The sequence below is a fragment of the Malus sylvestris genome, chromosome 13 (assembly GCF_916048215.2).
Source record: "Malus sylvestris chromosome 13, drMalSylv7.2, whole genome shotgun sequence".
Taxonomy (NCBI): Eukaryota; Viridiplantae; Streptophyta; class Magnoliopsida; order Rosales; family Rosaceae; genus Malus; species Malus sylvestris.
In genome coordinates this window covers 9,853,763-9,880,485 of record NC_062272.1, presented here as the reverse complement: position 1 = coordinate 9,880,485, position 26,723 = coordinate 9,853,763, and the positions used below count along the sequence as shown (strand labels likewise).

General features: G+C 40.5%; 6 protein-coding genes across 7 annotated transcripts; 4 read left to right on the top strand and 2 right to left on the bottom strand.

The window, feature by feature from the left end:
- The first annotated feature begins 606 nt into the window (after window positions 1-606).
- LOC126597727 (uncharacterized) lies at window positions 607-3,507 on the top strand. 2 transcript variants are annotated; one of them, XM_050264537.1, is made up of 3 exons: window positions 607-813; window positions 910-1,649; window positions 2,086-3,507. In XM_050264537.1, exon 3 carries the CDS (start codon window positions 2,833-2,835, stop codon window positions 3,505-3,507), a length of 675 nt encoding a protein of 224 aa, XP_050120494.1. In that variant the 5' UTR covers window positions 607-813; window positions 910-1,649; window positions 2,086-2,832. The 2 variants fall into 2 exon arrangements, with proteins under 2 accessions (XP_050120494.1, XP_050120493.1); XM_050264536.1 differs by having other exon boundaries at window positions 910-3,507.
- A 3,516-nt stretch (window positions 3,508-7,023) lies between these two features.
- On the bottom strand, window positions 7,024-9,474 carry LOC126595152 (F-box/kelch-repeat protein At1g16250-like). Its single transcript, XM_050261535.1, has 4 exons — window positions 9,210-9,474; window positions 9,000-9,094; window positions 8,143-8,718; window positions 7,024-7,769 (listed from the first exon to the last, which is right to left on the bottom strand). Coding segments are annotated over exons 2-4 (1,161 nt in total). The 5' UTR covers window positions 9,002-9,094; window positions 9,210-9,474; the 3' UTR covers window positions 7,024-7,186.
- A 1,946-nt stretch (window positions 9,475-11,420) lies between these two features.
- LOC126597808 (rhomboid-like protein 14, mitochondrial) lies at window positions 11,421-14,339 on the top strand. The gene is made up of 5 exons (XM_050264644.1): window positions 11,421-11,772; window positions 12,223-13,142; window positions 13,295-13,415; window positions 13,561-13,733; window positions 13,827-14,339. The coding sequence occupies exons 1-2, from the start codon at window positions 11,560-11,562 to the stop codon at window positions 13,006-13,008; spliced, it is 999 nt and encodes a 332-aa protein (XP_050120601.1). The 5' UTR covers window positions 11,421-11,559; the 3' UTR covers window positions 13,009-13,142; window positions 13,295-13,415; window positions 13,561-13,733; window positions 13,827-14,339.
- A 1,394-nt stretch (window positions 14,340-15,733) lies between these two features.
- Window positions 15,734-17,532, top strand: LOC126597699 (50S ribosomal protein L18, chloroplastic-like). The gene is made up of 3 exons (XM_050264507.1): window positions 15,734-16,005; window positions 16,601-16,762; window positions 17,160-17,532. The coding sequence occupies exons 1-3, from the start codon at window positions 15,829-15,831 to the stop codon at window positions 17,307-17,309; spliced, it is 489 nt and encodes a 162-aa protein (XP_050120464.1). The 5' UTR covers window positions 15,734-15,828; the 3' UTR covers window positions 17,310-17,532.
- Window positions 17,533-17,688: 156 nt separating this feature from the next.
- LOC126597698 (cation/H(+) antiporter 19-like) lies at window positions 17,689-21,423 on the top strand. Its single transcript, XM_050264506.1, has 3 exons — window positions 17,689-18,237; window positions 18,391-19,392; window positions 19,913-21,423. The coding sequence occupies exons 1-3, from the start codon at window positions 18,049-18,051 to the stop codon at window positions 21,173-21,175; spliced, it is 2,454 nt and encodes an 817-aa protein (XP_050120463.1). The 5' UTR covers window positions 17,689-18,048; the 3' UTR covers window positions 21,176-21,423.
- A 348-nt stretch (window positions 21,424-21,771) lies between these two features.
- LOC126595682 (cullin-1-like) lies at window positions 21,772-23,799 on the bottom strand. Its single transcript, XM_050261992.1, has 3 exons — window positions 23,781-23,799; window positions 23,591-23,654; window positions 21,772-22,922 (listed from the first exon to the last, which is right to left on the bottom strand). The coding sequence occupies exon 3, from the start codon at window positions 22,887-22,889 to the stop codon at window positions 21,981-21,983; it is 909 nt and encodes a 302-aa protein (XP_050117949.1). The 5' UTR covers window positions 22,890-22,922; window positions 23,591-23,654; window positions 23,781-23,799; the 3' UTR covers window positions 21,772-21,980.
- Window positions 23,800-26,723: the final 2,924 nt, after the last annotated feature.

The following is a 26,723-nucleotide window of genomic DNA, read 5'->3' as shown; positions in this document are numbered from 1 at the left end:
GCGGAGTTCTCATTAATTGTGAAGGGTTTACACAAGTACATAGGTTCAAGCTCTCCTTTAGTGAGTACAAGTGAATGATTTAGTACAAATGACATTAGGAAATATTGTGGGAGAATGATCTCGTAACCACGAAACTTCTAAGTACTAGAGTGTGGTATCGTCTTGACTTTCCTTATCTGTCTCATAGGTAGATGTGGCATCTTCTCTGGAAGTACTCTTCCTCCATCCAGGGGTGGTATCTGTAACTGGTGGAGATGCACAAGGTAATGTATCAATGTCACTTGAAGCTTACTTGTAGTTTCAGGCTTGGTCAAGCGCGATACAAACCATGTAGTAGGAGTCCCCCAAGTCGCCGAGCTAGGGGATCTGCTGAAAGGGGTGACAAACAAGGTAAGCAATCAGAGCTCCGGCTGATTGTTCACATTCTCCCTATCTTGCAGGCAGCATGAAGGATAAAGAGAAGAAAAATGAGAAGAGATGATATGGGATACTTTTGCTTTTGAAGAAGTAACTTTCCACAGGCTTATTCTTGAACTGGGCTGGAGGGTTTTCTGGTTTCCTCCAAAGATAAGGCTGACTGAAGAATTTGAGGGTCAAAACAAGTCCATCAAATCTAGAGTACGTTCGACCCTGCTGATATGGGATACTTTTGCTTTTGACAGAGTAATGGATGTATCGGCACGTGTGCTGTTACGCTTGTCTCCACATGCTTCCTTGTATCCTTCTCACTTGCCCTATCTGTTCCTCAGGTAGATGCGGGATCTTCCCTGGAAGCATAAGATGTTGAAGATGAGTACTCGAGAGCAATGCCAGGTAAGTAATCAGGTAAGGGGTTCCAGGCAGTCAGTTCCTGGCTGGAAGCTTGATTCCAAGTGCTGACTGATTGCTCACTTTCTCCTTGTCTTGCAGGTAAGAACAAGGCCAAAGGAAAAGACAGGGAAAAAGCATGATATGGGATACTCTTGCTTTTAACCCTGATGATATGAGATATTCTTGCTCTAGTATAGCTTGTTTACAGAGGTATTATCGGGGGGAAAGAAAGCTGAATATTTCGAAAGGCTTCGTTGGGAGTGCCCTCTCAGATAAGAGGAAGGGTTGAGCATTTTTGCAGGTCTGCATGTCCGTTGGGGATGGAGGTCGACATATATAGGAGTCTCCCTAACATCAAGTAATAATGCTATTCCTTTACCCTGTTTGGTCATAGCACGGTAGTGGGAGCTGCCAGCTTCACAAGTTTTAACTCTGTCAGAGCACTTTGAAAAAGTGGTCTGTGGTATCTGGAAAGCTGATGTTGCGTGTGAAGATTACAGACAAGCTTTATCCAAGGAGATCCAGCTCTTGAAGTTGGGAAAGTGGTGCCTCTTCGGTTTTCGAACAAGCAATCCTGTCGGGGATCTGGCTCTCGAGATTCGGAGAATGATGCCTCTTCGATTTTTGAGAAAGCAATCCTACTGGGGGTCTGGCTCTCGAGATTCGGAGAGCGGTGTCTTCGATTTTTGAGAAAGTAATCATGTTGGGAGTCTGGCTCTCGAGATTCGGAGGGCGGTGCCTCTTCGATTTTGGAGCAAGCAATCTTGTTGGGAGTGTTTTCTCGAATGTGAGTAAAGGTTGGGCATGTTTGCTAGTCTACCTTGCCACGAAACACAGAGGTTGACACACAGGGACTTTCCAATTATCCAGCAGTGGTACTGTTCCTTTACCCTCTCTTCGATTTTTGAGAAAGTAATCATGTTAGGAGTCTGGCTCTCGAGATTCGGAGGGCGGTGCCTCTTCGATTTTGGAGCAAGCAATCTTGTTGGGAGTGTTTTCTCGAATGTGAGTAAAGGTTGGGCATGTTTGCTAGTCTACCTTGCCACGAAGCACAGAGGTTGACATACAGGGACTTTCCAATTATCCAGCCGTGGTATTGTTCCTTTACCCTCTCTTCGATTTTTGAGAAAGTAATCATGTTGGGAGTCTGGCTCTCGAGATTCGGAGGGCGGTGCCTCTTCGATTTTGGAGCAAGCAATCTTGTTGGGAGTGTTTTCTCGAATGTGAGTAAAGGTTGGGCATGTTTGCTAGTCTACCTTGCCACGAAGCACAGAGGTTGACACACCGGGACTTTCCAATTATCCAGCAGTGGTACTGTTCCTTTACCCTTGTGGGTAATAATATGGTAGTTAGACCTTCAAAATTTATGTGTCTAAACTTTGTTAGTGTTGTTTCTTTGCTAATCTTTTACCCTTCTTGGTCAGAGCGATGTAGTGGGAGCTGCAAGCTTCACGTGTCTCAACTTTGTCAGAGAACTTTGGCAGAGTTTTATGTGGTACCCATGAGCTACTGTTGCGTGTGGGAAGTGGGTGATTGAACAGTACGATTCATGTGCTTTCTACTTCGCCAGAAATCTTCGACAGAATGCCCATAATTTCCGCAAAGCTGAGTGTGCGTGTGACAGGTGCTGACAGGGCTGGAAAAGTAGGTGCCTCTTCGATTTCTGAGATCGGCCCTCGTGGTCTCTGAGCAGCCCAGCTTTTGAGAAAGCAAGCCTCTTCGATTTCTGAGATCGGCCTTCGTGGTCTTTGAGCAGCCCAGCTTTTGAGAAAGCACACGCCTCTTCGATTTCTGAGATCGACCCTCGTGGTCTCTGAGCAGCCCAGCTTTTGAGAAAGCAAACGCCTCTTCGATTTCTGAGCAGGCGCCTCTTCAATTTCTGAAGCTTCATCGAGTGCAGATTTTTATAGGGGCTGACATTAAGTTCCAAAGCACACTTGAATATCCACCAGTAGAAGCTCCATTCTTGCACTTCTAAGATCTTGATTTGTCCGACCTCTTCTCTCTTCAACACCTTTGAAAATGTCTGGCCCCTCCGACCGTCGTTTTGACTTGAACCTTGTTGAAGAGGCAGCCCCGCCTTCTCCAGACAACATATGGCGCCCATCCTTCGTCTCCCCTACTGGTCCTCTTACCGTTGGGGATTCCGTGATGAAGAATGATATGACCGCTGCGGTAGTGGCCAGGAATCTTCTCACTCCCAAAGATAACAGACTACTTTCCAAACGGTCTGATGAGTTGGCTGTTAAGGATTCTCTGGCTCTTAGTGTTCAGTGTGCAGGTTCTGTGTCTAATATGGCACAACGCCTATTTGCTCGAACCCGCCAAGTTGAATCATTGGCGGCTGAAGTGATGAGTCTCAAACAGGAGATTAGAGGGCTCAAGCATGAGAATAAACAGTTGCACCGGCTCGCACATGACTATGCTACAAACATGAAGAGGAAGCTTGACCAGATGAAGGAATCTGATGGTCAGGTTTTACTTGATCATCAGAGATTTGTGGGTTTGTTCCAAAGGCATTTATTGCCTTCGTCTTCTGGGGCTGTACCGCGTAATGAAGCTCCAAATGATCAACCTCTGATGCCTCCTCCTTCTAGGGTTCTGTCCAGTACTGAGGCTCCGAATGATCCCCCTCCGGTGCCTTTTCTTTCTGGGGCTCTACCGACTGCTGAGACTTCTCCTAAGCAACATTTGTGAAGGCTCCCTCTTGTTTGTTTATTTTGACTCAAGTATATGTACATATTTGTAACTTATCGGGGATATCAATAAATAAGCTTTCCTTCATTTCAACGTATTGTGTTAAATACACCAAAGCCTTCTTCGCTAAGTTCTTTGAATTTTCTTTTGTTGAAGCTTGTATATTGAAGCTTTGTGAGTGGAGCATGTAGGTTGAGGTAGTGTTCCCTTAATTTCCCGAGTGAGGAAAACTTCTCGGTTGGAGACTTGGAAAATCCAAGTCACTGAGTGGGATCAGCTATATGAATCTTAGAACGCCATTGTGTTCTGTCCTGTGTCATGTCCTCCGTTAGATCCAAGTACTCTAAGTCTTTTCTTAGGGTCTCTTCCAAAGTTTTCCTAGGTCTTCCTCTACCCCTTCGGCCCTGAACCTCTGTCCCATAGTCGCATCTTCTAATCGGAGCGTCAGTAGGCCTTCTTTGCACATGTCCAAACCACCGTAACCGATTTTCTCTCATCTTTCCTTCAATTTCGGCTACTCCTACTTTACCCCGGATATCCTCATTCCTAATCTTATCTTTTCTCGTGTGCCCACACATCCAACGAAGCATCCTCATCTCCGCTACACCCATTTTGTGTACGTGTTGATGCTTCACCGCCCAACATTCTGTGCCATACAGCATCGCCGGCCTTATTGCCGTCATATAAAATTTTCCCTTGAGCTTCAGTGGCATACGGCGGTCACACAACACGCCGGATGCACTCTTCCACTTCATCCATCCAGCTTGTATTCTATGGTTGAGATCTCCATCTAATTCTCCGTTCTTTTGCAAGATAGATCCTAGGTAACGAAAACGGTCGCTCTTTGGTATTTCTTGATCTCCGATCCTCACCCCTAACTCGTTTTGGCCTCCATTTGCACTGAACTTGCACTCCATATATTCTGTCTTTGATCGGCTTAGGCGAAGACCTTTAGATTCCAACACTTCTTTCCAAAGGTTAAGCTTTGCATTTACCCCTTCCTGAGTTTCATCTATCAACACTATATCGTCTGCGAAAAGCATACACCAAGGAATATCATCTTGAATATGTCCTGTTAACTCATCCATTACCAACGCAAAAAGGTAAGGACTTAAGGATGAGCCTTGATGTAATCCTACAGTTATGGGGAAGCTTTCGGTTTGTCCTTCATGAGTTCTTACGGCAGTCTTTGCTCCTTCATACATATCCTGTATAGCTTGGATATATGCTACTCGTACTCCTTTCTTCTCTAAAATCCTCCAAAGAATGTCTCTTGGGACCCTATCATACGCTTTTTCCAAATCTATAAAGACCATGTGTAAATCCTTTTTCCCATCTCTATATCTTTCCATCAATCTTCGTAAGAGATAGATTGCCTCCATGGTTGAGCGCCCTGGCATGAACCCGAATTGGTTGTCCGAAACCCGTGTCTCTTGCCTCAATCTATGCTCAATGACTCTCTCCCAGAGCTTCATTGTATGACTCATTAGCTTAATACCCCTATAGTTCATGCAATTTTGTACATCGCCCTTATTCTTGTAGATAGGCACCAAAGTGCTCGTTCGCCACTCATTTGGCATCTTCTTCGTTTTCAAAATCCTATTGAAAAGGTCAGTGAGCCATGTTATACCTGTCTCTCCCAAAACTTTCCACACTTCGATTGGTATATCGTCTGGGCCTACTGCTTTTCTATGCTTCATCTTCTTCAAAGCTACAACCACTTCTTCCTTCCGGATTCTACGATAAAAAGAGTAGTTTCGACACTCTTCTGAGTTACTCAACTCCCCTAAAGAAGCACTCCTTTCATGTCCTTCATTGAAAAGATTATGAAAATAACCTTTCCATCTGTCTTTAACCGCGTTCTCTGTAGCAAGAACCTTTCCATCCTCATCCTTGATGCACCTCACTTGGTTTAGGTCCCTTGTCTTCTTTTCCCTTACTCTAGCTAGTTTATAGATATCCAACTCTCCTTCTTTGGTATCTAGTCGTTTATACATATCGTCATAAGCCGCTAACTTAGCTTCTCTCACAGCTTTCTTCGCCTCTTGCTTCGCTTTTCTATACCTTTCACCATTTTCATCGGTCCTATCCTTGTATAAGGATTTACAACATTCCTTCTTAGCCTTCACCTTTGTTTGTACCTCCTCATTCCACCACCAAGATTCCTTTTGGTGTGGGGCAAAGCCCTTGGACTCTCCTAATACCTCTTTTGCTACTTTTCGGATACAACTAGCCATGGAATCCCACATTTGGTTAGCTTCCCCCTCTCTATCCCACACACACTGGGTGATTACTTTCTCTTTGAAAATGGCTTGTTTTTCTTCTTTTAGATTCCACCATCTAGTCCTTGGGCACTTCCAAGTCTTGTTCTTTTTTCTCACTCGTTTGATATGTACATCCATCACCAACAAGCGATGTTGATTAGCCACGCTCTCTCCTGGTATAACTTTGCAATCCTTACAAGTTATACGATCCCCTTTCCTCATTAGAAGAAAATCTATTTGTGTTTTTGACGACCCACTCTTGTAGGTGATCACATGTTCTTCTCTCTTCTTAAAGAAGGTGTTGGCTAAGAAGAGATCATATGCCATTGCAAAATCCAAGATAGCTTCCCCATCCTCGTTTCTCTCCCCAAAACCATGGCCACCATGAAAACCTCCATAGTTGCCTGTCTCCCTGCCCACGTGTCCATTTAAATCTCCTCCTATAAATAACTTCTCCGTCTGAGCAATTCCTTGCACCAAGTCTCCAAGGTCTTCCCAAAATTTCTCCTTTGAACTCGTATCCAACCCTACTTGAGGTGCGTACGCACTAATCACATTGATAAGTTCTTGTCCTATTACAATCTTGATTGCCATGATTCTATCTCCTACCCTTTTGACATCTACAACATCTTGTGTCAAGGTCTTGTCCACGATGATGCCAACACCGTTTCTCATTCTATTTGTGCCCGAATACCATAGTTTAAACCCTGAGTTTTCTAGATCCTTTGCCTTACGCCCAACCCACTTAGTTTCTTGTAGGCACATAATATTTATCCTTCTCCTCACCATAACTTCTACTACTTCCATAGATTTTCCCGTCAAAGTTCCTATATTCCACGTTCCTAAACGCATTTTGCTCTCTTGAACTCTACCCTTCTGTCCTAACTTCTTCACCCTTCCCCGTCTAATAGGATCAAAGTACTTCTTTTGTGTGTCCCGTGTAAAGTTGATAGGAGCATATGCTCCCAAACAACTTTGAGTAGAGTCGTTCGAAAAGAAGTTTCTATAGCCCCCTTGCTCATTTAACACTGCATCCGGATGCCGATGGAGATACAGCGACCCTTGCTCATTTATCACTGTGTGCAGATGGGTAAAGTTTTAATTCCGCTTAATATATTTCTCATACTCAAATTTACGTAATTCAAGTATTTACTAACTTTTGTTGTGAATTCAAGTAGTTACTCTCCCTTGTGTTGGTTTGATAAGGTTTTCAACTTCATAACAGTAATCACCTTGTTTTGACTTATAATCATTTGTGTTAAAAAATAAATCTCAATTTAATTAAATTATATAGTTTCAAAACACATTGGTGGTACACAGAGTTTTGTAGCAATACAGAATCAAAGCCAAAGCAGCTTCCTTTAGCAAATTTGAATACATTCTTCCGGCAAGGCTTTTCTTGTCGGCATGCAACTTTACCGTGTTAAAACTGAAGATTCTTCTTCCATGGATGCACACCCTATAACGGTGCCACGAGCTGACCCAATCATCGGTTTAGTTTCCCTCCATTTTAATGGCTTAACCGAGGGGTTGCAAACCCTCACCACACCCAGCTTCACAATGTCAAACCTCCCGGCACCAGATTGTTCCCACTTGAGAGCCTTCCCTCCCAGAACATAAAGTTCGTGTCTTAAGGCAGCAAAACCGTAGCCAAAAGCCTCCAGCTGCCGAGGGTGATCATGAAAAATCACCGATGGAACTGAGCCTATGTTGTACCACTCTCCCTTTTCAGTATCCCTTGTTTTAATCAAGCTCTCGCCCCAGTCTACAACAGTATAAATTCGATTATCTCCGATCACCTGAACTGCAAATTGCATTGCCCTAGAAAAAGGCCAGATGTCTTCCACGGTGCACCATGTTCCCTCGGATGGAGTAAAAACCTCGGAGGTATTTTGGTCCGGCAGGCCTACTTGGTCACTGAGAACATGAAATCTGCCCTTGTATGATAAACCTAAGCAGTCCATCTGAGGATTAAGCATTGGAGGCAACTCCTCCCATCTGAAAATTTGAAACAGTTATAACTCCAGTAAAGAATTACCATATTAAGAAAGACAACAGAAGAAAGAAACACAATCAAATCAGTTCGCTATAATATTATCACAAACATGCATCCACACATACACATTATGTTATCTGCTATTAATACCGTCGGGCCTCACTTTAAACAATAGCGGTAAAGATAACTATAAGGAAAGTCGGTAATTTACCAAACCACAAGGAAGACTGATGTAGTTTGCTAAAAAAGAAACAGCGAAAGATAGTATAGCAAGAAATGAAGACTGAAAAACTTTTCCATATGTAAATATGAAAGAAGCAGTGATAGTAACATCAGTTCTCAGACATATTTGAAGTGCCAAATATAGGAACATACTTATTAGCCACTGGATCATAAACCTCGGCAAGAGCAAGCCCTCTGGTGCAAGATAAGTTGCGGCCCCCAGCAACGTAAATTTTATCAGAAACAACACTACATGCAAAATGAGTACGGGGTGTGATCATGCTTGCTACACTAGTCCATTGTTTCTTAAACGGATCAAACTGCATCACCTCATTTGTTATCAAAGGCTTTTTGTGGGGAACTGGTGGATCATTCTGCGCATAGGACCCTCCAACAACGAAAAATTGGTTGCAGACACTAATACTTGAAAATCCAGTGTGTTTCCAGTCACCATGAACGGTGGGAATCTTTGGCAAAGGATGCCACCTATCAGCTTCAGGATCATAAGCAACCCACTCATTGTTAGATCCTTCTGTAAGAACAAACAGCCAGTTGCCGCACCATTCTTCTCTAGCTTTATAGTTGGCATAGTCCGAGCTGTGCAATAAATCTCTCCACGTCTTGGAGACAGTTTCGAGCAATCCATGGTACCCGTGAGACACCATTGCCAAGCATCTCAATGCCAAATCATCAGGCAATCCAGGAATAATACACCGGTGCAGAGATTCCCTATATTCCAAAGGATTGACAAATTAAACCAACCAAATCCTTGAGAACGAAAAATGAAAAACCGAAAATCTACATGCATATAGAGCTATAATATAAAGGTCAGTTCTTTGCAAAACCAACAATTGCATTTACCAAGTAACAGTCGTATAAGGGTTCATCCATCAGGTAAAATTCGAAATTTCGGATTGACCCATACACCATTTCTACAAAATTTTAAGCATGGCATTCTTACTGAACAAAATTGATATGTTAGTTGGGAGCTGAGAGAAGCAATTACTTACATGAATCAATATATCCAGAAAAGAAAAATGGTTCCTTTTTCTTATGAATCTGAAATGGGCACCTGCAACTCCCCTACAGAAATAAAAAAACCAACCTGAAAAATTAAAAGGAAATGGTTAAGACCCAATAACCTTTGATGAATTCATAAAAATTGAGAAATACTAAAAGAAATATAAAATCGAGAAAATTCAATGGGTGAAAAGGCTTACAAAAATGGCAGGTAAATGCATTGTTTGGCCTTCTGGATTCTTGGTAGAAAATGAAATCCAAGCTAGCTTCTTTTGCAGTTTCAGCGGCTCCAATCCTCTTTGGCTCTCATCACTTACTTTCAGAACTTGATGGGGAAGAAGAAGACGACGACCAAACCAAGACCCCACAGACGGAGATTCATTTTATGGGAGGATAAATTGGTTCTCTCTTTTATTTTTAGAGACAACCTAAGTATTGATTAGTTGCTGTGAAACATAACATAATCATTTAGTCCCGTTCCTACCAACAAAAACACGTTTTAATATATTTATGCCTTTTTTTATTTGTTTTGGTCATATATGCCTGCCTAGTGCCTACTTTCTTCAAAATTGAATTAAAAAAGTTGCCTTGTGGCGCGCGAAGAACGTGGGTTTATGTCTACCGGAAGAAGAATGTTAGAGATGGTAACTTTGTCGATAAGAGTTATAATATAAATTTTAAGTACTCTTATTTCGAGATCCATCTAAATGGAAACTTATTTTTTTGATAATCTGATCGTAGTCTCTATGATCGTAGTGTTTGTAATATTTTTTTTGAAGAAGAAGAAGAAGAAGAAAAAAGAATTGTTTGTAATCTAAATTTCATATTAATAGAAAATATTATAAAAGAAAAAAAATGGAACATTATATTAATTTTGTACAGATAAGTTTTTACTTTTTTTTTTCTCAAAACCTCACAACCATGTCATTGTATCATTATGTAAAACTCACTCACTATCTCCCTCTCTCTCTCATTTGCACCTACCCACGTCTATTTTTTTCCCACTTTTTCTAACTTCCCCATTCCACTAATTTTTTTACATAAATTTAATTTAATTCTTTTTAAAATATTAAATCACACAGTGTGTGTGTACTGCATCTAGTAATTTATTAAGTTAGTTTTGGGGTGATCTACTCCTTTATATAAAAGAAAAAATAACTTGGCAAGGATGAGTTTCTCCTTCCGATACTTTGCGATTAATTTACGAAATTTTCTGTTTATAGTCAGAATTGTTCATATTAAAAAATCACTATGTAGAGATCAACTTAGCAAAAAATTAATAAAATATGAATGCTTAGTCATTGTGCAGCATAAAACAGATGGTCAAGATACAGTAATAGCATTATAAACTGTCTATCTATTTGTTATAGTTGATTGACTAAACAACTTTATCTTTTAAATAATTTTTTTTCAAAAATTATTTACAAAGTGGTTGATATTATAAATCGTTTTCATAAGTATAAAGTTCCGTAAATCAGTCACAAAATATTTTGAGGAGGAATTCCTACTTCAGCTTAAAGAGCCAGACATTTCTCGTAAAAAATAGTAAGAAAGTTGATGATGAAATTGGAAGTTGAGCAGATAAATCAAACGAAGGTTATAAGTTCACGTGACATTACTAAATTTGATTGACCAACATAAAACTTTTCTTTTAATAGCAGCCGGCCTAGTAGTGCCCACCGCGAGGCATGAGCCTTGCTTCACTAATTAATGGGCTATCTTATGGGTCAGCCCATTTCTTAAAATAGTATGTCCTCAAACATAAAGTATGTGAAATTTTGTTACTTTTGTTTTTAAAATTGAAAGGGAGATTTAGGAAGAGACTGAGAGAGAACGTCGGAGTTAGGAGAGAGGTTTATTTATTTTTATTTTTTTTAATTTTTAATTTTTTAAATTAAAGATGATAAAATTATATATAGGTGAGGCTTAAACAAAAAATAGTAAAATTTTGTTTTGTGAAATTATGTTGTTGTCCTTAACTTTTTTGTTGTGATAGAGGATAAAAATACATTTTCTTTCTCTTTTGATTGACAAATAAGGTTTCATTAATGTGTAACTAGCATTTGCCAATACACTTTGTTTGTATGAACATATATTTTTTTTTTAAATGAGAAGGTGAGAGATGGAGAGATAGAGAACCCAGGGGGGAGTGTTTTTTTTTTTTTAATTTTAAATATTGAAAATATTTTAACATCATTTGTAGGTGAAGTTTCAATAAAAAATAATAAAATTTAGATCTATAAAATTACATTATTACTCATAATTTTTTGATATAATAGAAGATTAAATAGTATTTTCATATTTTTTCGTTGACAAAGAAGGGATATAGATATATAAACCCGAAAACTTACGGAAGCCTTTCATGCACGCGCAAGTCACGTGCTCAGAGTCGTACAAAAGAAAATCACAGAACGGATAAAATTGTTACCGCGAAGCCGAAGCGTCTTGGACATTGGAAGGTGCTTTACGAACCAAGAAGCCAAATCGATTCGACAGAGAAGGCCGTTGCGCTCGAAGATCAACCAATCCAACGCAGTTCGAAGCTAAAAAATGGTGAGAGGAATTCGAAGGCCGCGATCGAACGGGATGTTGCCGCTGCTGGCACTTCACTCCTTCAGTGAGTATTACAGGCTCGACCGGAAACCACCCATCACCGCCGGACTCATCGCCGCCAACTCTCTCATCTACTTACACCCAGATTTTCTTGACCCCATTCTTCCTTCCATTGAAGAAGTCAGGTTCAATCCCCACCTCATCCTTAAGGTAATTTCTCATTTCTTACTAAAAAAACCCCAAGTTGTTGTAAAGTTTTAATTTTGCCTCTTTTTATAATTCCATGTATGCAATAATCTTGTGATTTGTTTTTTTTTTGGTTATATTTTGCTACAACTGATTTATTTTCTTTTTCATTTTTTGATGAACAATGTAAATAATAACCCATTTTTGTTGCTTTTTCCAGTTTATTATTCCAATTTCTAAGTTATGAAAAACCCCAAATTGTTTGTAATGTGCTAATTTCGGTCCCTTCCATGTAAATATTATTCTTTTCTGTTAGAATTTATCGCAAGCTACAACCTTTTTCTTGTTTTGGTTTCATATGTCAGTTGGGTTTTAATGGGTTCATTATATATATAATGTGGTGAGCGTTTTTTCTGAATTTGGGTTTATTCTATATTGACTTGGGCAAGCTGTTTTTGCAATTGGTTTGAACAGTATGGGGACTTGAAGCGGTTCTTCTTGTCGCCGTTCTTCCACGCCGGAGAGTCTCACTTGGTTTACAACATGCTCTCCCTGTTATGGAAGGGGATTCCGTTAGAATCTTCAATGGATAGTGCTGAATTTGCATCCATGGTTGCTGTCCTGCTGGGTATGTCCCAAGGAATGTCACTGCTGATTTCCAAGTCCCTACTAATGTTCTTCGACTATGACTGGTCTTTCTACTCTGAATACTCTGTCGGGTTTTCTGGGGTTCTCTTTGCCATGAAGGTCGTGCTCAATTCACTGACTGAGAACAGTTATGTGTATGGAATTCCAATACCGTCCCATTATGCTGTGTGGGCAGAATTGGCTTTTGCCCAAATGCTGGTACCTGGTGTCTCTTTTGTTGGCCATTTGAGTGGAATACTTGCCGGTCTTGTGTATGTCTGGCTGAGGGGTTCGTATAATGGTTCAGACCCACTTACTGCTATCTTCAGAGGTGTTTTTGGTGTGCTGAAATGGCCTCTGAGGTTTTTACAGCGCTGGTTTCCGCGGAGGCAAGTATCCGGTAGAGGACCTGTTGGTTGGAGTCAAAGAGGAATGTCTGTATCTGGTTTCTGGAGGTGCCATGCTTGTACGTATGAGAATTCTGCTTGGCTAGATGTATGTGAAATGTGTTCGACAAATAGGAGAGGGGATGGCTATGGCAGTGGCATGGGTTCACCTCGGTCACCACATTATTCTGGTCACCTTACTTTGGAAGAGTTAAGATTGCGGAGGTTGGAAAGATTTAGTAGATGATAGGGGACTCATGAGGCTTGTTACAGATGGTGTTGGCAATGCAGGGCATGTAAATTCAAGTACCTCTTCTGCCCGTCTTCCCGAGTTGGCGAGTGGGCGAGTGGGCAAGTGGGGCGCGTGGATTGCAGAAAAGGGTATTCTTATTGTTGCCGCATTATTAGTTTCACTTTTGATCAATTTTTTTTTCCTAATTTCAAATCAAATTCTTTTTATTAGAACTGAAGAGCTTTACCTTACTCCAAAATGATGGATTTTGATAATCACAATTAATGTCCGGTGCTTGTAGATTGCAGTGGAGATGATGGAAGTGAAAATCTCCAAAGAAGGCATTCTCAAATAAGAAATCTGCTCTTCTGCAGCTTGTGGAGGGAAGTCTAGTTCCCAAATCGATTATTGTCTGTAACAAGGTAAGGTGGAACCTTTCCCTTTTGACTTTCGACTTTTGAGTGGCTTATCACTGACTTTTTCCTTTCTCTGAATGTGGAACTTAATTTCTTCTCAAGTCACTTCATAAAGTTCAACTCAAGTTAGCTTTTCCTTTCCAATATGCAGATTGAGACATGCATAAAAGTTGAGAATATATTAACGCGTTTTGACAGAAGTGGAACTCGCGTTCGAGTTCTACCATTCCACTCTGCGTTGGCTCAAGGAAGGCTCGCAAATGTGGAGGAGTTCACCAACTCTAATTCAAAGGAAGTCTCACAGTTTTTGGTTTGCACTGATAGGTAGTACTTCTATTGCTTTCTGCATCATTTCCTGTACTGAACTTTGCTTACATATGATAATCAGCAAGTTGACGTTTATGAAATATCTGGCAGAGCACCGCGTGGAATTGACTTTTCGGTGTGGATCATGTTATACTCTTCGACTTCCCTCGCGATACAAGTATGTGCGACGTGTAGGAAGAACAGCCAGAGGTGCTGTAGGAATAGGGAAGGCATTCATCTTTGTGATGTTGAAACAAGTCTCCCTTGCCGGAAAGATAATGGAAAGAAACCGAGGTCACCCGGTGCACGATGTACCAGCTGCGTATGAGCTTCTGCACACTAACGGGGTTTGGCCTGCTTGTAAAACCTGAGTTAGGGCTGGTTTGGTATTGCTGTGCTTTGAAAAAAAACTGCTGTGAAAATAAGCGGCTGTGCTGTGAGAATAAGCGGCTGTGAAATAAATCAGCAGAGTATTTGGTAAACTTTTTTGTAAAAGTGATTTTGGAAGAAAAAAAGCAGTCTAGTAGTGGGTCTTTTCATTTAAGAAGCACTGTAGCTCCGTGTGCTTTGAAAAAAAACCAGTTTTCCAAAGCTGCAAATAACAGCTTCAGCTTTTTCCTTTGATTTCAGTTTATTCTCACAGCAGCTTCCAAAATAAGCCTTTTTTTTTCAGTTTACCAAACACCTAAAACCCTCACAGCTTTTTTTCATGGGTGTTTTTTTTTTAAGCACCTCACTCCCAAACTAGGTCTTAGAATTGCCACAAGAACCAACACCTTATATTTTTCTCTCACAAAAGTTCTTCAACATCAAGTGAAGTACAACGCTGGCCTAGGGAAAAATGACCGGCCATTTTCTTAATATATGCTTTTGCAATCTTTAAATGACGATTAAGAAAACAGACTACTAATTATGAAATATGAACCGAGAAAATTCGTTAATCACAACTGGATGGACAAGGCATTTGCCTTGTAGCAGGACACGATGCTATGAGCAAGTCGTTTTATAATTTAAGCCAAGCTTAGCCTCTTATTGTTGGTAAACAATAAACACATTGTTTCTTTGATACAAGCAAATATTGGGGTCGAATCATTCTGATATGGCCGCTGGTGTACCAGTAAACGCTCTTTGAAATTTAAATTGAATTATAGTATCTTTTAATGAAAAAAATACATTGATATACATCTATAATCAATACTTACTTAAATTGAGGGAATTATCTGACAAACAAACAAACCAAAAAAAAAATTGAAATTACACTTCCTTAAAAGATTATTATTTTTAATTATAAATTAAAATCACACCTTCAAAGCATAATTTAAGAAATTTGGCTGATGGGAAAAAAACCCCTTTGGCAAATTTTTATTTGAAATAAAATAGAAAAAAAAGAAAGGTGGTGCTAACTAGACACCCAATTTTACCTCCACACACTTTTTGGAAATTTATTTTGTATCTTCTTCAATTCATTTGACTCGATGACAGAAAATTGAGAATGTCTTAAATTCCATCTTTTGATATTCAATTAATTCAATTTGATAGACGTAAATTGAAAATAATGTGTGGAAAGTAAAAACCAACTCAAAAGAAAAACAGTGGGTAATTTTGGGGAACAATACTTGGCTACTCAAAATGAGTAGCAACTCCTACTAAAAATGAGTAGTATTTTAATCGCAGAGTTTTGTGCTTAAGATCAGAACCGTTCATACTATGAATCACATTGTAAAGATCATCTTTGAAAAAAATAAATTAAAACCAAGGTCGTTTAATCAATCTATTGTAGCAAATACATAGACGGTTCATAATACTTTTACCAATACCGTTCATTTGTTTTTAAATAGTTTGATGACTAAACGACTTTAGTTTTAATTGATTTTTTACAGAGACGATTTTTACATGATGATTTATAATATTAACTATTCTGATTATAAACACGAAATTCTATAATTTAACAACAAATAATTTTGAAAATTTTTGAACACCAGTTCCTACTCCGAGTAGGCAAGTATTGTTCAATTCTGGGAGGGGGATGGATAAGGTTCCAAATAGCATAGTGGGGCTTTAGAAATACACACAGAGAGACTGAGAGACGAAGATAGGGGGACGGAAAGATACAATGTCAGCTTCGCTATCGTTCCTAGCGTCTTCTCAGCAGCTATGGCTGCGTCCTAAGCTCGTGGGAGTGGCGGCGACTCCGTTCCCAAGGACTCAGTCTCGGTCTCTTGTCGTGGAAGCCAAAGCCACCACCAAAAGAGAAGACAGGACCGCCCGCCATACCCGTATCAGAAAGAAGGTACCATTACCAATCCTCTCTATATATATATGCATATACAATTCTGCAATTTGATTTCTTTGCTTTCAACCCACATAATATAAGATGAACTTTGCTGCACAATTGTTTCTCCCTTGAGATTATATGCTCTGAATTGCCCCTTATCTTGTTCCCTTGCAACTTAGAAGCCGTTTCTTGTTTGTTTCTGAGTAATGTGTAAACCTCCTTCTTCGCCATTAGACCAAGTAAGTATCGCTGGAGTTTAGCTTCTCAAGAAGGGGAAGATGGGCGTCTTCAATTTCATGTGTTAGACACTCTCATTCTGCATATAGTTGAACTGGTTAGCCTGTTCTAGTTTCAAGTTAACGAATTTAGACAAGTTTCCCAAATCCTCTTGAGCCTATGGTCTTCGGTTGACACTTGAAATTCTGAAGCTTTAATCGGGTTCTTATTAGTGACATTGATGCGTTCTCAACGGACCCTTAATTCTATGAGTTTATTATCTGCACTCACCAAATTATGATTGTGAATTTTACGAAATGAGTTATCTTGCGGACATTTGTTTGCTTTTCTTTTCTGGTTTTGGTTATGGATGGCGCATCTGTTTTGTTCTCAGGTTGAAGGGACTCCCGAAAGGCCAAGATTAGCTATCTTCCGCTCCCACAAGCATATCTATGTCCAAGTGATTGATGACACCAAGATGCACACACTTGCTTCGGCTTCAACAATGCAGAAACCCATCTCCGAAGAATTTGACTACACTTCTGGTCCTACCGTTGTAAGTTCACACTTATCGCTTAAACATGTTAAATATTGCTCCAGGCCATGTGTTTCATTAATCTGAAAACAGCGGAAATGAACAATATACATGTTTTCTATTCTATTTAAATATAAGGCCACACGGCTTTTCCCATATCATTTTCTCCAGATCCCCATTGCTTGGTTAAACTGTTACATATCATCAATCTGCAAGCTCCTTCTGTCGCTCGTGTTCAATGAACTTACAGTAGATGAATTCATTACGGATAATAGTAATAAACTTAGCAGTTGGAAAAGTAGATTTTGATCGGTCGGTTTCTCATTTGGTATATTACATTCTATTTGAAAACCTTGTTCCCTTAGCTATCATGTGTGTTAAATAAAAGTTCTGATCCATTCAAGCTTTGTGGCATCAGGAAGTAGCAAAGAAGGTAGGAGAAGTCATTGCAAAGTCCTGTTTGGAGAAAGGGATCTCAAAGGTGGCCTTTGACCGTGGTGGATACCCATATCATGGACGTGTGCAAGCCCTTGCTGATGCAGCCAGGGAACACGGCCTTCAGTTCTAGGATCACCAAAGACTCGATTCTATTTTGGATCGTCGTACCCCCTTTTGTAGTTTTTGTAAAAGATTTGGATAGAAGGATGTATCAATGTGTAAGCAGAGTTGCTTTTTCCTAGTTAATTCAACATTTGACATGGATATGCTGTCAATTTTCTTTCCAATGGAGTTCGTCTCTCCGAAAATTATACGTATCGGAGATGAAATTCTGATATGTGGTGATTAGTTTATATCGTGATTATTGACTCGTTAGGGCATTGCATTCAAACTTGAGGTTTATTGGTCATTTGAGACCGGAGTCGACATAAATTCAGGTTGAAATTATTATTCAAACCAACCATAACCACATGTAGGAGGGGAAGGAGGAATCACCAGGCACTTAACTCCCAAGCAAAGAAAGCGTTCAACGTGTTGTCATTTGCTATAATTAGTATGTTGGTTTTATTTGTCACACTTTTCTCTTCCCTTTGCTGTGCTAGCTTCTTTTGTTCCCTCTCCATAGTCCGTTCCGAATCAAACCAAATTGCAGTTGCACACGCGCAGAGATCAACTGACGGATATCATTATATAAGACGTCCGACGTTAGCCTCCTGAGATTCTCTTCATCGTGTCAAAAGAAAAAGAGAATTGTGTTGGTTCATTTCTTCATCAATTGGTTTTTACACATTGGTATGTTGGGGTGGCCGGTGGATGCATGGTGTGTGTAGTGATCTATTGAATCTCTGACCAATTCAATCGATCTGAAGATGGCTCCGCCGCCACCGCTGGTTGCCCCCATGAAGGCAACATCCAATGGATCGTTTCAAGGCGAAAATCCCCTGGATTTTGCTCTTCCCTTACTCATTCTCCAGATTGTCTTGGTCGTTGTTTTCACAAGAACACTTGCATTCCTTCTTAGACCTCTCCGGCAACCTCGAGTCATAGCCGAAGTCATTGTAAGTCTTTTCGTTAACCTGATCAATGATTCAAATTCATGATTTAGCAACATTATTATTTTACGTTTCAGATTGTTTGATAAGAGAACATTTCTGTTTCGCTTTGGTAACACAAAGTATATTAATTCTGCATGCATGCACGTAAAATTGTAGGGAGGGATATTGCTTGGACCGTCGGCATTGGGGAGAAGCCAGAAGTTTCTACACACTGTTTTCCCGGCAAAAGCCATGACCGTTCTGGACACCGTGGCAAACATCGGACTCCTCTTCTTCTTGTTCCTCGTCGGCCTTGAACTCGACATCCGCGCCATTCGACGCACCGGCAAGAAATCCCTAGGCATCGCCGTCGCTGGAATCACCCTCCCTTTCGTCCTTGGCGTCTTTACCTCCTTCGCCCTCCGCGCCACTGTCTCCAAAGGCGTCAGCCAAGGCCCCTTCCTCGTCTTCATCGGCGTCGCCCTCTCCATCACAGCCTTCCCCGTCCTCGCCCGCATCCTCGCCGAGCTGAAGCTCCTCACCACCGACGTCGGCCGCATTGCCATGTCGGCCGCCGCTGTGAACGACGTCGCCGCCTGGATCCTCCTCGCCCTCGCTATCGCCCTCACCGGCACAAACACCTCCCCTCTCGTCTCCGTGTGGGTCCTACTCTCCGGGGCCTGCTTCGTCGGCTTCTGCATCTTCGCCCTAAGACCGCTCCTCGTCATGATGGCGAGGCGGTCACCCGACGGCGAGCCGGTGAAGGAGCTCTACATTTGCATCACGTTGTCCCTCGTCCTGGCGGCGAGCTTCGTGACGGACGTGATTGGGATCCACGCACTGTTTGGCGCGTTCGTGGTGGGGATAATAGTGCCGAAGGACGGCCCGTTCGCCGGGGTGCTGATAGAGAAGATAGAGGATCTGGTGTCGGGGCTTTTCTTGCCGCTGTATTTCGTGTCGAGCGGGCTGAAGACCAACGTGGCGACCATCAGCGGCGGGCAGTCGTGGGCGCTGCTGCTGCTGGTTATATTCACCGCGTCTTTCGGGAAGATTGTGGGGACGGTGAGTTTGTCGATGGCGTGTAAGGTGCCGTTCAGGGAGGCGTTGGCGCTTGGGTTTCTGATGAACACCAAGGGGTTGGTGGAGCTCATCGTCCTCAACATTGGCAAGGATAGAAAGGTTAGTAATTAATTTCTTGTGACCTCCATATGTCACTCTAAATTGCTCTCAAAAGTTTGGTTTTTACACATTCACCTCTAATTAAGCAACAAAAGAAATGATTCATTCTTGATGCCAATAATTTTGATCAAGTATTTCGTAACAAAATGTGGAGGATTCGTTTAATATTAATAATTGTTCTTATCTTTTTGTGTCTAATATGATTTGAGTAATGCTATACATATTGGATATGTTCATTTAGTAAACTAACAACTTTTTTGGTGGGAAATCAATTTACTATTGCTAACATGCTAGGTAAATGAAATTTACAAACTAAACGATATGTCACTAATAAAAAAATAAATACGTTAATTAATATTTAAATACTAATTTAATTATTAACTTTCATATCATTTGATTTATACAATTTAGTCGGTCTATAATGTTGCGGTGGCGATCAGTAATCTCTCACACACATCATAGTTACTAGATTAGAAAATTTATAATTGACTATTCGAGTTTGAATTTTCAACCATGTTAGGTGCTGAACGACCAAACCTTCGCCATATTCGTCCTAATGGCATTATTCACCACCTTCATCACCACCCCACTAGTGGTGGCCATCTACAAGCCAGCCCGCCGAGGCGCCCCCTACAAGCACCGCAGCGTCTTCCGCAAGAACCCCGACACGGAGCTCCGAATGCTTGCCTGCTTCCACAGCACCCGCAACATCCCCACCATGATCAACCTCATCGAGTCCTCCAGGGGGACCCGCAAGCGCGGCCGCCTTACCGTCTACGCCATGCACCTCATGGAGCTTTCGGAGCGCTCCTCCGCCATCTCCATGGTCCACAAAGCCCGCCACAACGGCCTCCCCTTCTGGAACAAAAAAACCGACGAAAACAACAAGGACCAAATGGTCATTGCATTCGAGGCCTACGAGCAGCTCAGCTCCGTCAAGGTCCGCCCCATGACCGCCATCTCCTCCCTCAACGACATTCACGAGGACATCTGCGCCAGCGCCCACCAAAAGAACACAGCCGTGATTTTACTCCCGTTTCACAAACACCAGAGGCTCGACGGCACCATGGAGTCTTTAGGAAACGCACTTCGTTCGGTCAACGAGCGGGTGCTCAAACACGCTCCCTGTTCGGTTGGGATTTTGGTGGACAGGGGTCTTGGCGGGACAGCCCAGGTCTCGGCCAGCGATGTGTCGTATAATATTGTGGTGGCGTTTTTCGGAGGGCGGGACGACAGGGAGGCGTTGGCTTACGGAATGAGGCTGGCGGAGCATCCGGGGATTGTGATGACGTTGATTCGGTTTGTGGCCCCAGAAGGGAAGACGTTGAGATTTGGCGCGAAATTGGTCGGGATAACTTCCGACAAGAATATGAAGATTTTGGAAGAGGATGACTGCGGAGGCGACGAGAAGGAGAACGACGAGTCGCTTTTGGCGGAGTTTATGAATGTGAGGAAGAATAGTGGGAACAAGGAGGGCGGCGGGGAGCCGTCGATGTTGTACGAGGAGAAGGTGGTGGATAGCAAGGCGGAGATTTGTGTCGTGTTGAAATCGATGGCTAAAAATGTCAATTTGTTTATTGTGGGGAGAATGCCTCCGACGGCGCCATTGGTGAACAGTTCGAGTGACTGCGCGGAGTTGGGGCCGGTGGGGAGCTTCTTGGCGTCGTCGGACTTTTCGTCCACGGCATCGGTTATGGTGCTTCAACAGTACAATCCCACGGCGTCACAGCCGCTTGTGGTGGAGGAAGCTGATTGTGAGGCGCCGGATACACCAATAGCTTGATCGTTTGGTTTTAGTTGTGCAAGAGATGAATAATTAATTAATTAATCCATATATAAAGGTATAGAAATATATAATTTCATGATACTAATTAGGATACAGCAGGAATAAGAACCTTGTTAGCCCTTCCAATCCTTGATTATATATTCAATTAGGAAATAATCTATATTCTGTAGCATCTACACTAGTCAAAGCTTAATTACTTGTATTTGTTATCAAATTATTTACTTCCTTAATTGATTCATTCATTTCAAAAAACAGTTGATTTGTTCTCTATGATCGATTAAACGGTCTCTAATTTAATTTGTTCTTCAAGATTGATGTTTGGACAATCATCTATACAATACTAACAATCTCTACCCGAAGGATACAGATTGTGTACACATGCTTGAACAATCAAGTTTAGTTATAGCAAAACTATTTGCCTGTGATCTCCAACGACTTTGAACTTGGCCTACACCATGTTCAGTTGACAGTCGTTGGAGATGCCAGTGAAAGAATCTGCTACAGATGATTGAAGAGAACCCTGCAAATTCAGCAAGAGACAACACAACCGAGTATGGCAAACAGAACTTTAACATATACAGCATGATGCTTGGATGAAATTTAATTAATTTAACCTAAAACTTAGTGCTTCAATATAAAAGCATGCATGCCCCAAAACAGATTAAGCAGAAGAAAACCCCATTCTTTCAAAATCCTGTAGTTAAAGAGCTGCTCGAAATTCGCAGCAAATTCAAGCTTAACTGATAAACAAAAACAACAAAATTTTAACATGTCATGCAGTAAATCCAGATTCAGCAGAAACTCACTGTGCCAGTGTTACACTAGCAATAAATTTCCTTGAAAGCTCCTCGACATAATCAGCTGCAAGCGAAGCACTAGATACAGATTCAGAAAAAAGCTTCTTTTCAATCAGTTGAGTTGCATAAACCACCAGCAAGCAATGTTTCACAATCTCCACCACCTTATTTTCACTACTTGGATGCAGGTAATGCGAAACCCTCTCCCTCTCCCTTCTCACGCATTCCTCCGCCTTCAACATGTAATCGCTATAAGAATCCTCCATGATCCAACTCGATGCTTTATGCGAATAGTATACACCGGTTTCTCTCAGCATGTGTGCTTCAAAGTTCACTTCATAAGCAGTCTTCACTCCCTCCACCTTGATTTCAACCAATGTATCCATCACATTCTTCAGCAGCGCTCTGTCAATTTGCGCTCCCTCACGTTCTCTATGAATAAAACCTATTACAGCTGCTGTCACGCGCGCATGCACCTGGAGGTAAACCAAGTCGCGGAAACAGCTAAGTGCAACTTCTTTCAGCCCAGGAAGTGATCTCCGCTCAATGTAGTAACGATCAAGATAGATAAACAAGTGCGACAGCCACCTAACGATGACTTTGTGGTTTTCCCAACGTTTGACAAACTCATGCAGCAAAAACTCATCTGGCCTCTCTCTTAGAACTGGCAGCACCATTGAAGTAAGGTATTCCTCGAATGTCTCCCGATATTTTTCGTAAAGATTAGGAGAATATTCATAAGGAGGTTTCTGAACACACATGTTATAGATCATGGTGTAAGCAGCCATGCATTCTTCTGCATCAATATGATTCTCCGGTAACCCTTCTGTAATTACCCTAATTAGTTTCGTAATCCTCTCCTGGATGTAGTTCCATCCTTCGCCCCAATTAATAACTGGTCTTCTGCCTTCCATTGTTGTAAATGGAGATACCCAAAATCCTCCAAACTGTAATGAAAACACATATCAAACACAATAATTATCACATTAAACTATTTAACTTTGTTGAAGAATACAACATAATTAGAAGAGTTCTACAATGTATGAATACAGACATAGAGATACGACGCCACACGACATCAAATTAACAAGAAGAATTGTTGTATGACCACAAGGGAATACAATAAGACACAGGGATAACACAACACCACAAAGGATACGAGAGGATACTACTGTGTCTATGCACCGTATGAATAGTTCTACTTCAAATTACATCAAGACCTTTCTGTGAGGTGATAGAGATGCAAATTGGGAGACACTACAAGTGTAATTAGTAGTGAATTATTCTATACATAAGTAAGAGTAGACGTAAATTAGTCAAGTTAGCTACAACAGTGTACTCAATCCTCTTCCACCCTCTAGCACCTAAGTTCGAATCTCCGTCCAATAGATTAGATGGATTTATTATAATCCTCTTGCACCCAAGTTCGAAGGCCCAATCCAATCGAAAACTACCTCCGATTTCTACTAATTTTCAACATGCCCTATGGAATATGAACAAATACCGGCATTCAATCGAAATGTTCAACTATTTGATGGTTAATTTATAACGAATAAATTATTCAAAAAAGAAAAAGTAAATAAAAATAATAGAAGAAGAAGAAGATGGAATTTACCTTTTAAACTTGTGGCCCTAGTGAAGGTGAAAACCTCCTTTGCTTTGTTTCTGTTTTTCAGGCTCTGATACGATCGTATGCCCAGTTAGTCCCAAGGGGAAAGCTACATATAATATACATATAGGCACTTATATATACTCAAGGAATTCTGCGAAAGATCTGGTGAAGAAAATCACTATATCCCACTGACCTCATATCGCTCGGCTTTTTCCGATTTTTTTTCTGAAAAAGGGCAACAACTTTATTGGGATTAATGTTGGAGGTAAATTGGTTATGGAGCAAAAATGAAATTTAAAAAAAATACAGATTTTAAATATTTCAAGGCCCACCCGCTTACATTTGTCATTTAATATTATAATTTAGTGATATTTTTCGTTATTTATAGTAAGTGACAGCTCATTGTGAAGTCAAACACATAATCATACAAAGGGATAATTGTTTTCGATATGATTCCCTCGATCGCTCTTAACTTTTAACTCGTGCTAATTAGTACGTATACAGTTTTGTTAAGGAAAATGATATTCATACTCATATTTTATCTCTCATGCACTCTTGTTAAATTTTAGCTTTGATCTTCTTCAATTAATTTGTTCAACGATTGAAATTTGAAAAGAGTGTATGAGAAGTAAAAGTGAGTGTGCGAATAACACTAATATTTTGTTAATCATACAATCATCTTTACTTCTCATGCACTTTTGTTAAATTTTAACATTGATGTTCTTCAAATTATTCATCTGACGACATTTTGTACCAATATGAGGACTTTGACATAAATAAAAGTTCAAGAAAAAATTTTTAAAAATTGAGAGGGGTCAAAATCAATAAGATCTATAATTCAAGGACGTGTGCTAAAATTCTCGAAAATGTAAAAGTAAAGGTTGGTGTGGATGGAGTATTATCTTCGAGTTGTTTGCCTATGTCTCATGGTAATCTAATTTGGAGCCTTTGGGCTACGATTTGGGGCCCTGAGCTCAAGATCTTCCAAAACTTTGAATCAAATTCCAAATTTGGTGGATCTCACCTCACCACTTGCTTGGTGCTTCCTTCGACCTTCTCCCCGGTCAAAGACAACTATATGTTGTCATCCCTACCAAGGTCTGGTGTCTCTTCATAATGGTGTTTACACCACCTGACCTTTTTTGTTACAACTTGGTTTTGAGCATTTAGATGCCCTTTGTGTGCTTGGTATCGGCTGAGGGCTAGAAACGTGGTGTTCAATATTGGTGTGGTTTCATTATCTGAAGATTTGGCACTTTTTCCCTGACATAGTGACTACAATGGGTTTGAGCCGTGCATCTTGCAATGGTGTCTTCACTGATTTGGCTGCGTACGCGGTGGGCAAAGATCTGTTTAGGATTTTTATGTTTTTTTGTGTGGTCACTTTTGGGCCTTAGCATTTGGACTCCTATGTAATTTTTTGCTTTTGGTATAGATAGAAACCTTTATTCATTATGTGCATATGTGGCGTCCTATCTGTATTGATCATTTTTTTTTTAACTTTAACGAAAAGCTCCTGGTACTGTTCATTTTTTATGAAAAACCACATTTTTACACTAAAAAGTCAATTCTGGTACTATACACTTTACCCTTTATTTTGTCCTTATCGTTAAAACTCAAAATTTTCAAACCATTTTCATTAGTTTTTTTTTTTTTTGGGCTATTTTATTTCTTGCTTTTACTTGCAGAGTCTTTGTAATTTGTCCATTTGGACTTTGTTATAAAAATTCCCTTTGACCAAAAATAAAAAAGTTGCAGAAAGTGGGTGAGTGCTGGAAAACGTGTCTGATTCGGTAAACTCCAGCACCGTAAGAAGCCAAAGCGATGCGATTAAATTGATCCATCCCTCTGTGGCGGTACACCGGAGGAGGCAAAGAAAGAAGAAGAAAGAAATTGAGAAATCTAGAGAGAGAGAAACAGAGATGGTTGTGAATCCTCAACTGTTCCCAAACAGCAATGACGAAGCTATGTGAGGGCAAGGAGTGGTGGCCGCCCCTCGCCTCGCCGGAAAACATGCCTAGGAGCGTTGGTTGAGCCTCTCCGCTCTTGTTGGAATTCATGGCACCTGTAAAAATTTGTTTTGGTTGGTGCACTGTCTTGGTCGAATTAGCAGAGGAATGACGAAGATGGAGGAGAGAGGTTGGGATTGACGGAACAGCTAGCACACCGAAATCTGCAAAAAAAATAAATAAATAAATTGCAGAGCAACAGCAACTCGCTGAAGAAGACGAAGTCTTCTTCTTCTTGAAGTTTCCCTTACCTAAACGGCGTCGTTTGCAAAAGATGTCGATTAATTTTGCTGACTTTTCATTTGTATACCTTGGTTTTCTAAGCTGACTGTACAGAGTCCAGACCCCACCATTTTATTCTTTTTCTAATCTTTCTAAACCCACCTCTCTTGTCATTTGATTACCCATTTCCCCTTCTTTTTTTCTTCATGACCTCAACTTTTTTTTTGTCGTTTATTTATCCATTTATCTTTTTTAAAGATTGTTTATTTATCCTTGTAACTTTTATTTTCCATCTTTCTTTTGTTTTCTATTTTAAGACTCCACCATATTCACTTTAAATTAAACTCTCACATTAGATAAATATTGTGTTATTTCCTTAAAAAAAGTAATATATGTTGCAGTCCTACTAGAATAGGAATGTGATTGTATAAATCCTAGTAGATATGAGAATGTATCTTATATTCCTATTAGGAGTAGATTACCTATTAAAGGTTGTAATCCTAAAGGGTAAGGAATTAACATTTCCTACTACTATAAATAAAGGCACAATGGGGTGGAATAACACACACCCACAATTACACATCTCTCTCTCTCTTTCTCTCTATCTATGCTGCATCCCTCTCTCTCTTTAGCCTCTATAATTGCTCTTTAGCCTCTATAATTGTTCAGTAAATTATGCCTACAACACGTTATCAGCATGCTCTTGATGATGTGCTAACAAGAGAGTTTGATCTTCAATCAGGGGAGTATTACGTTTTAATCATTCTTTTTGTGATTAATTTAATTATTTTATTGAATTGATCTACATGCTATTGATTCAATTTAATTTTTCTGTGTTGAGCGTGATACAACACATTGTAGATGCAATTCCGGCTTTCCGAGATGGATCTTCTACAAATTCAAAG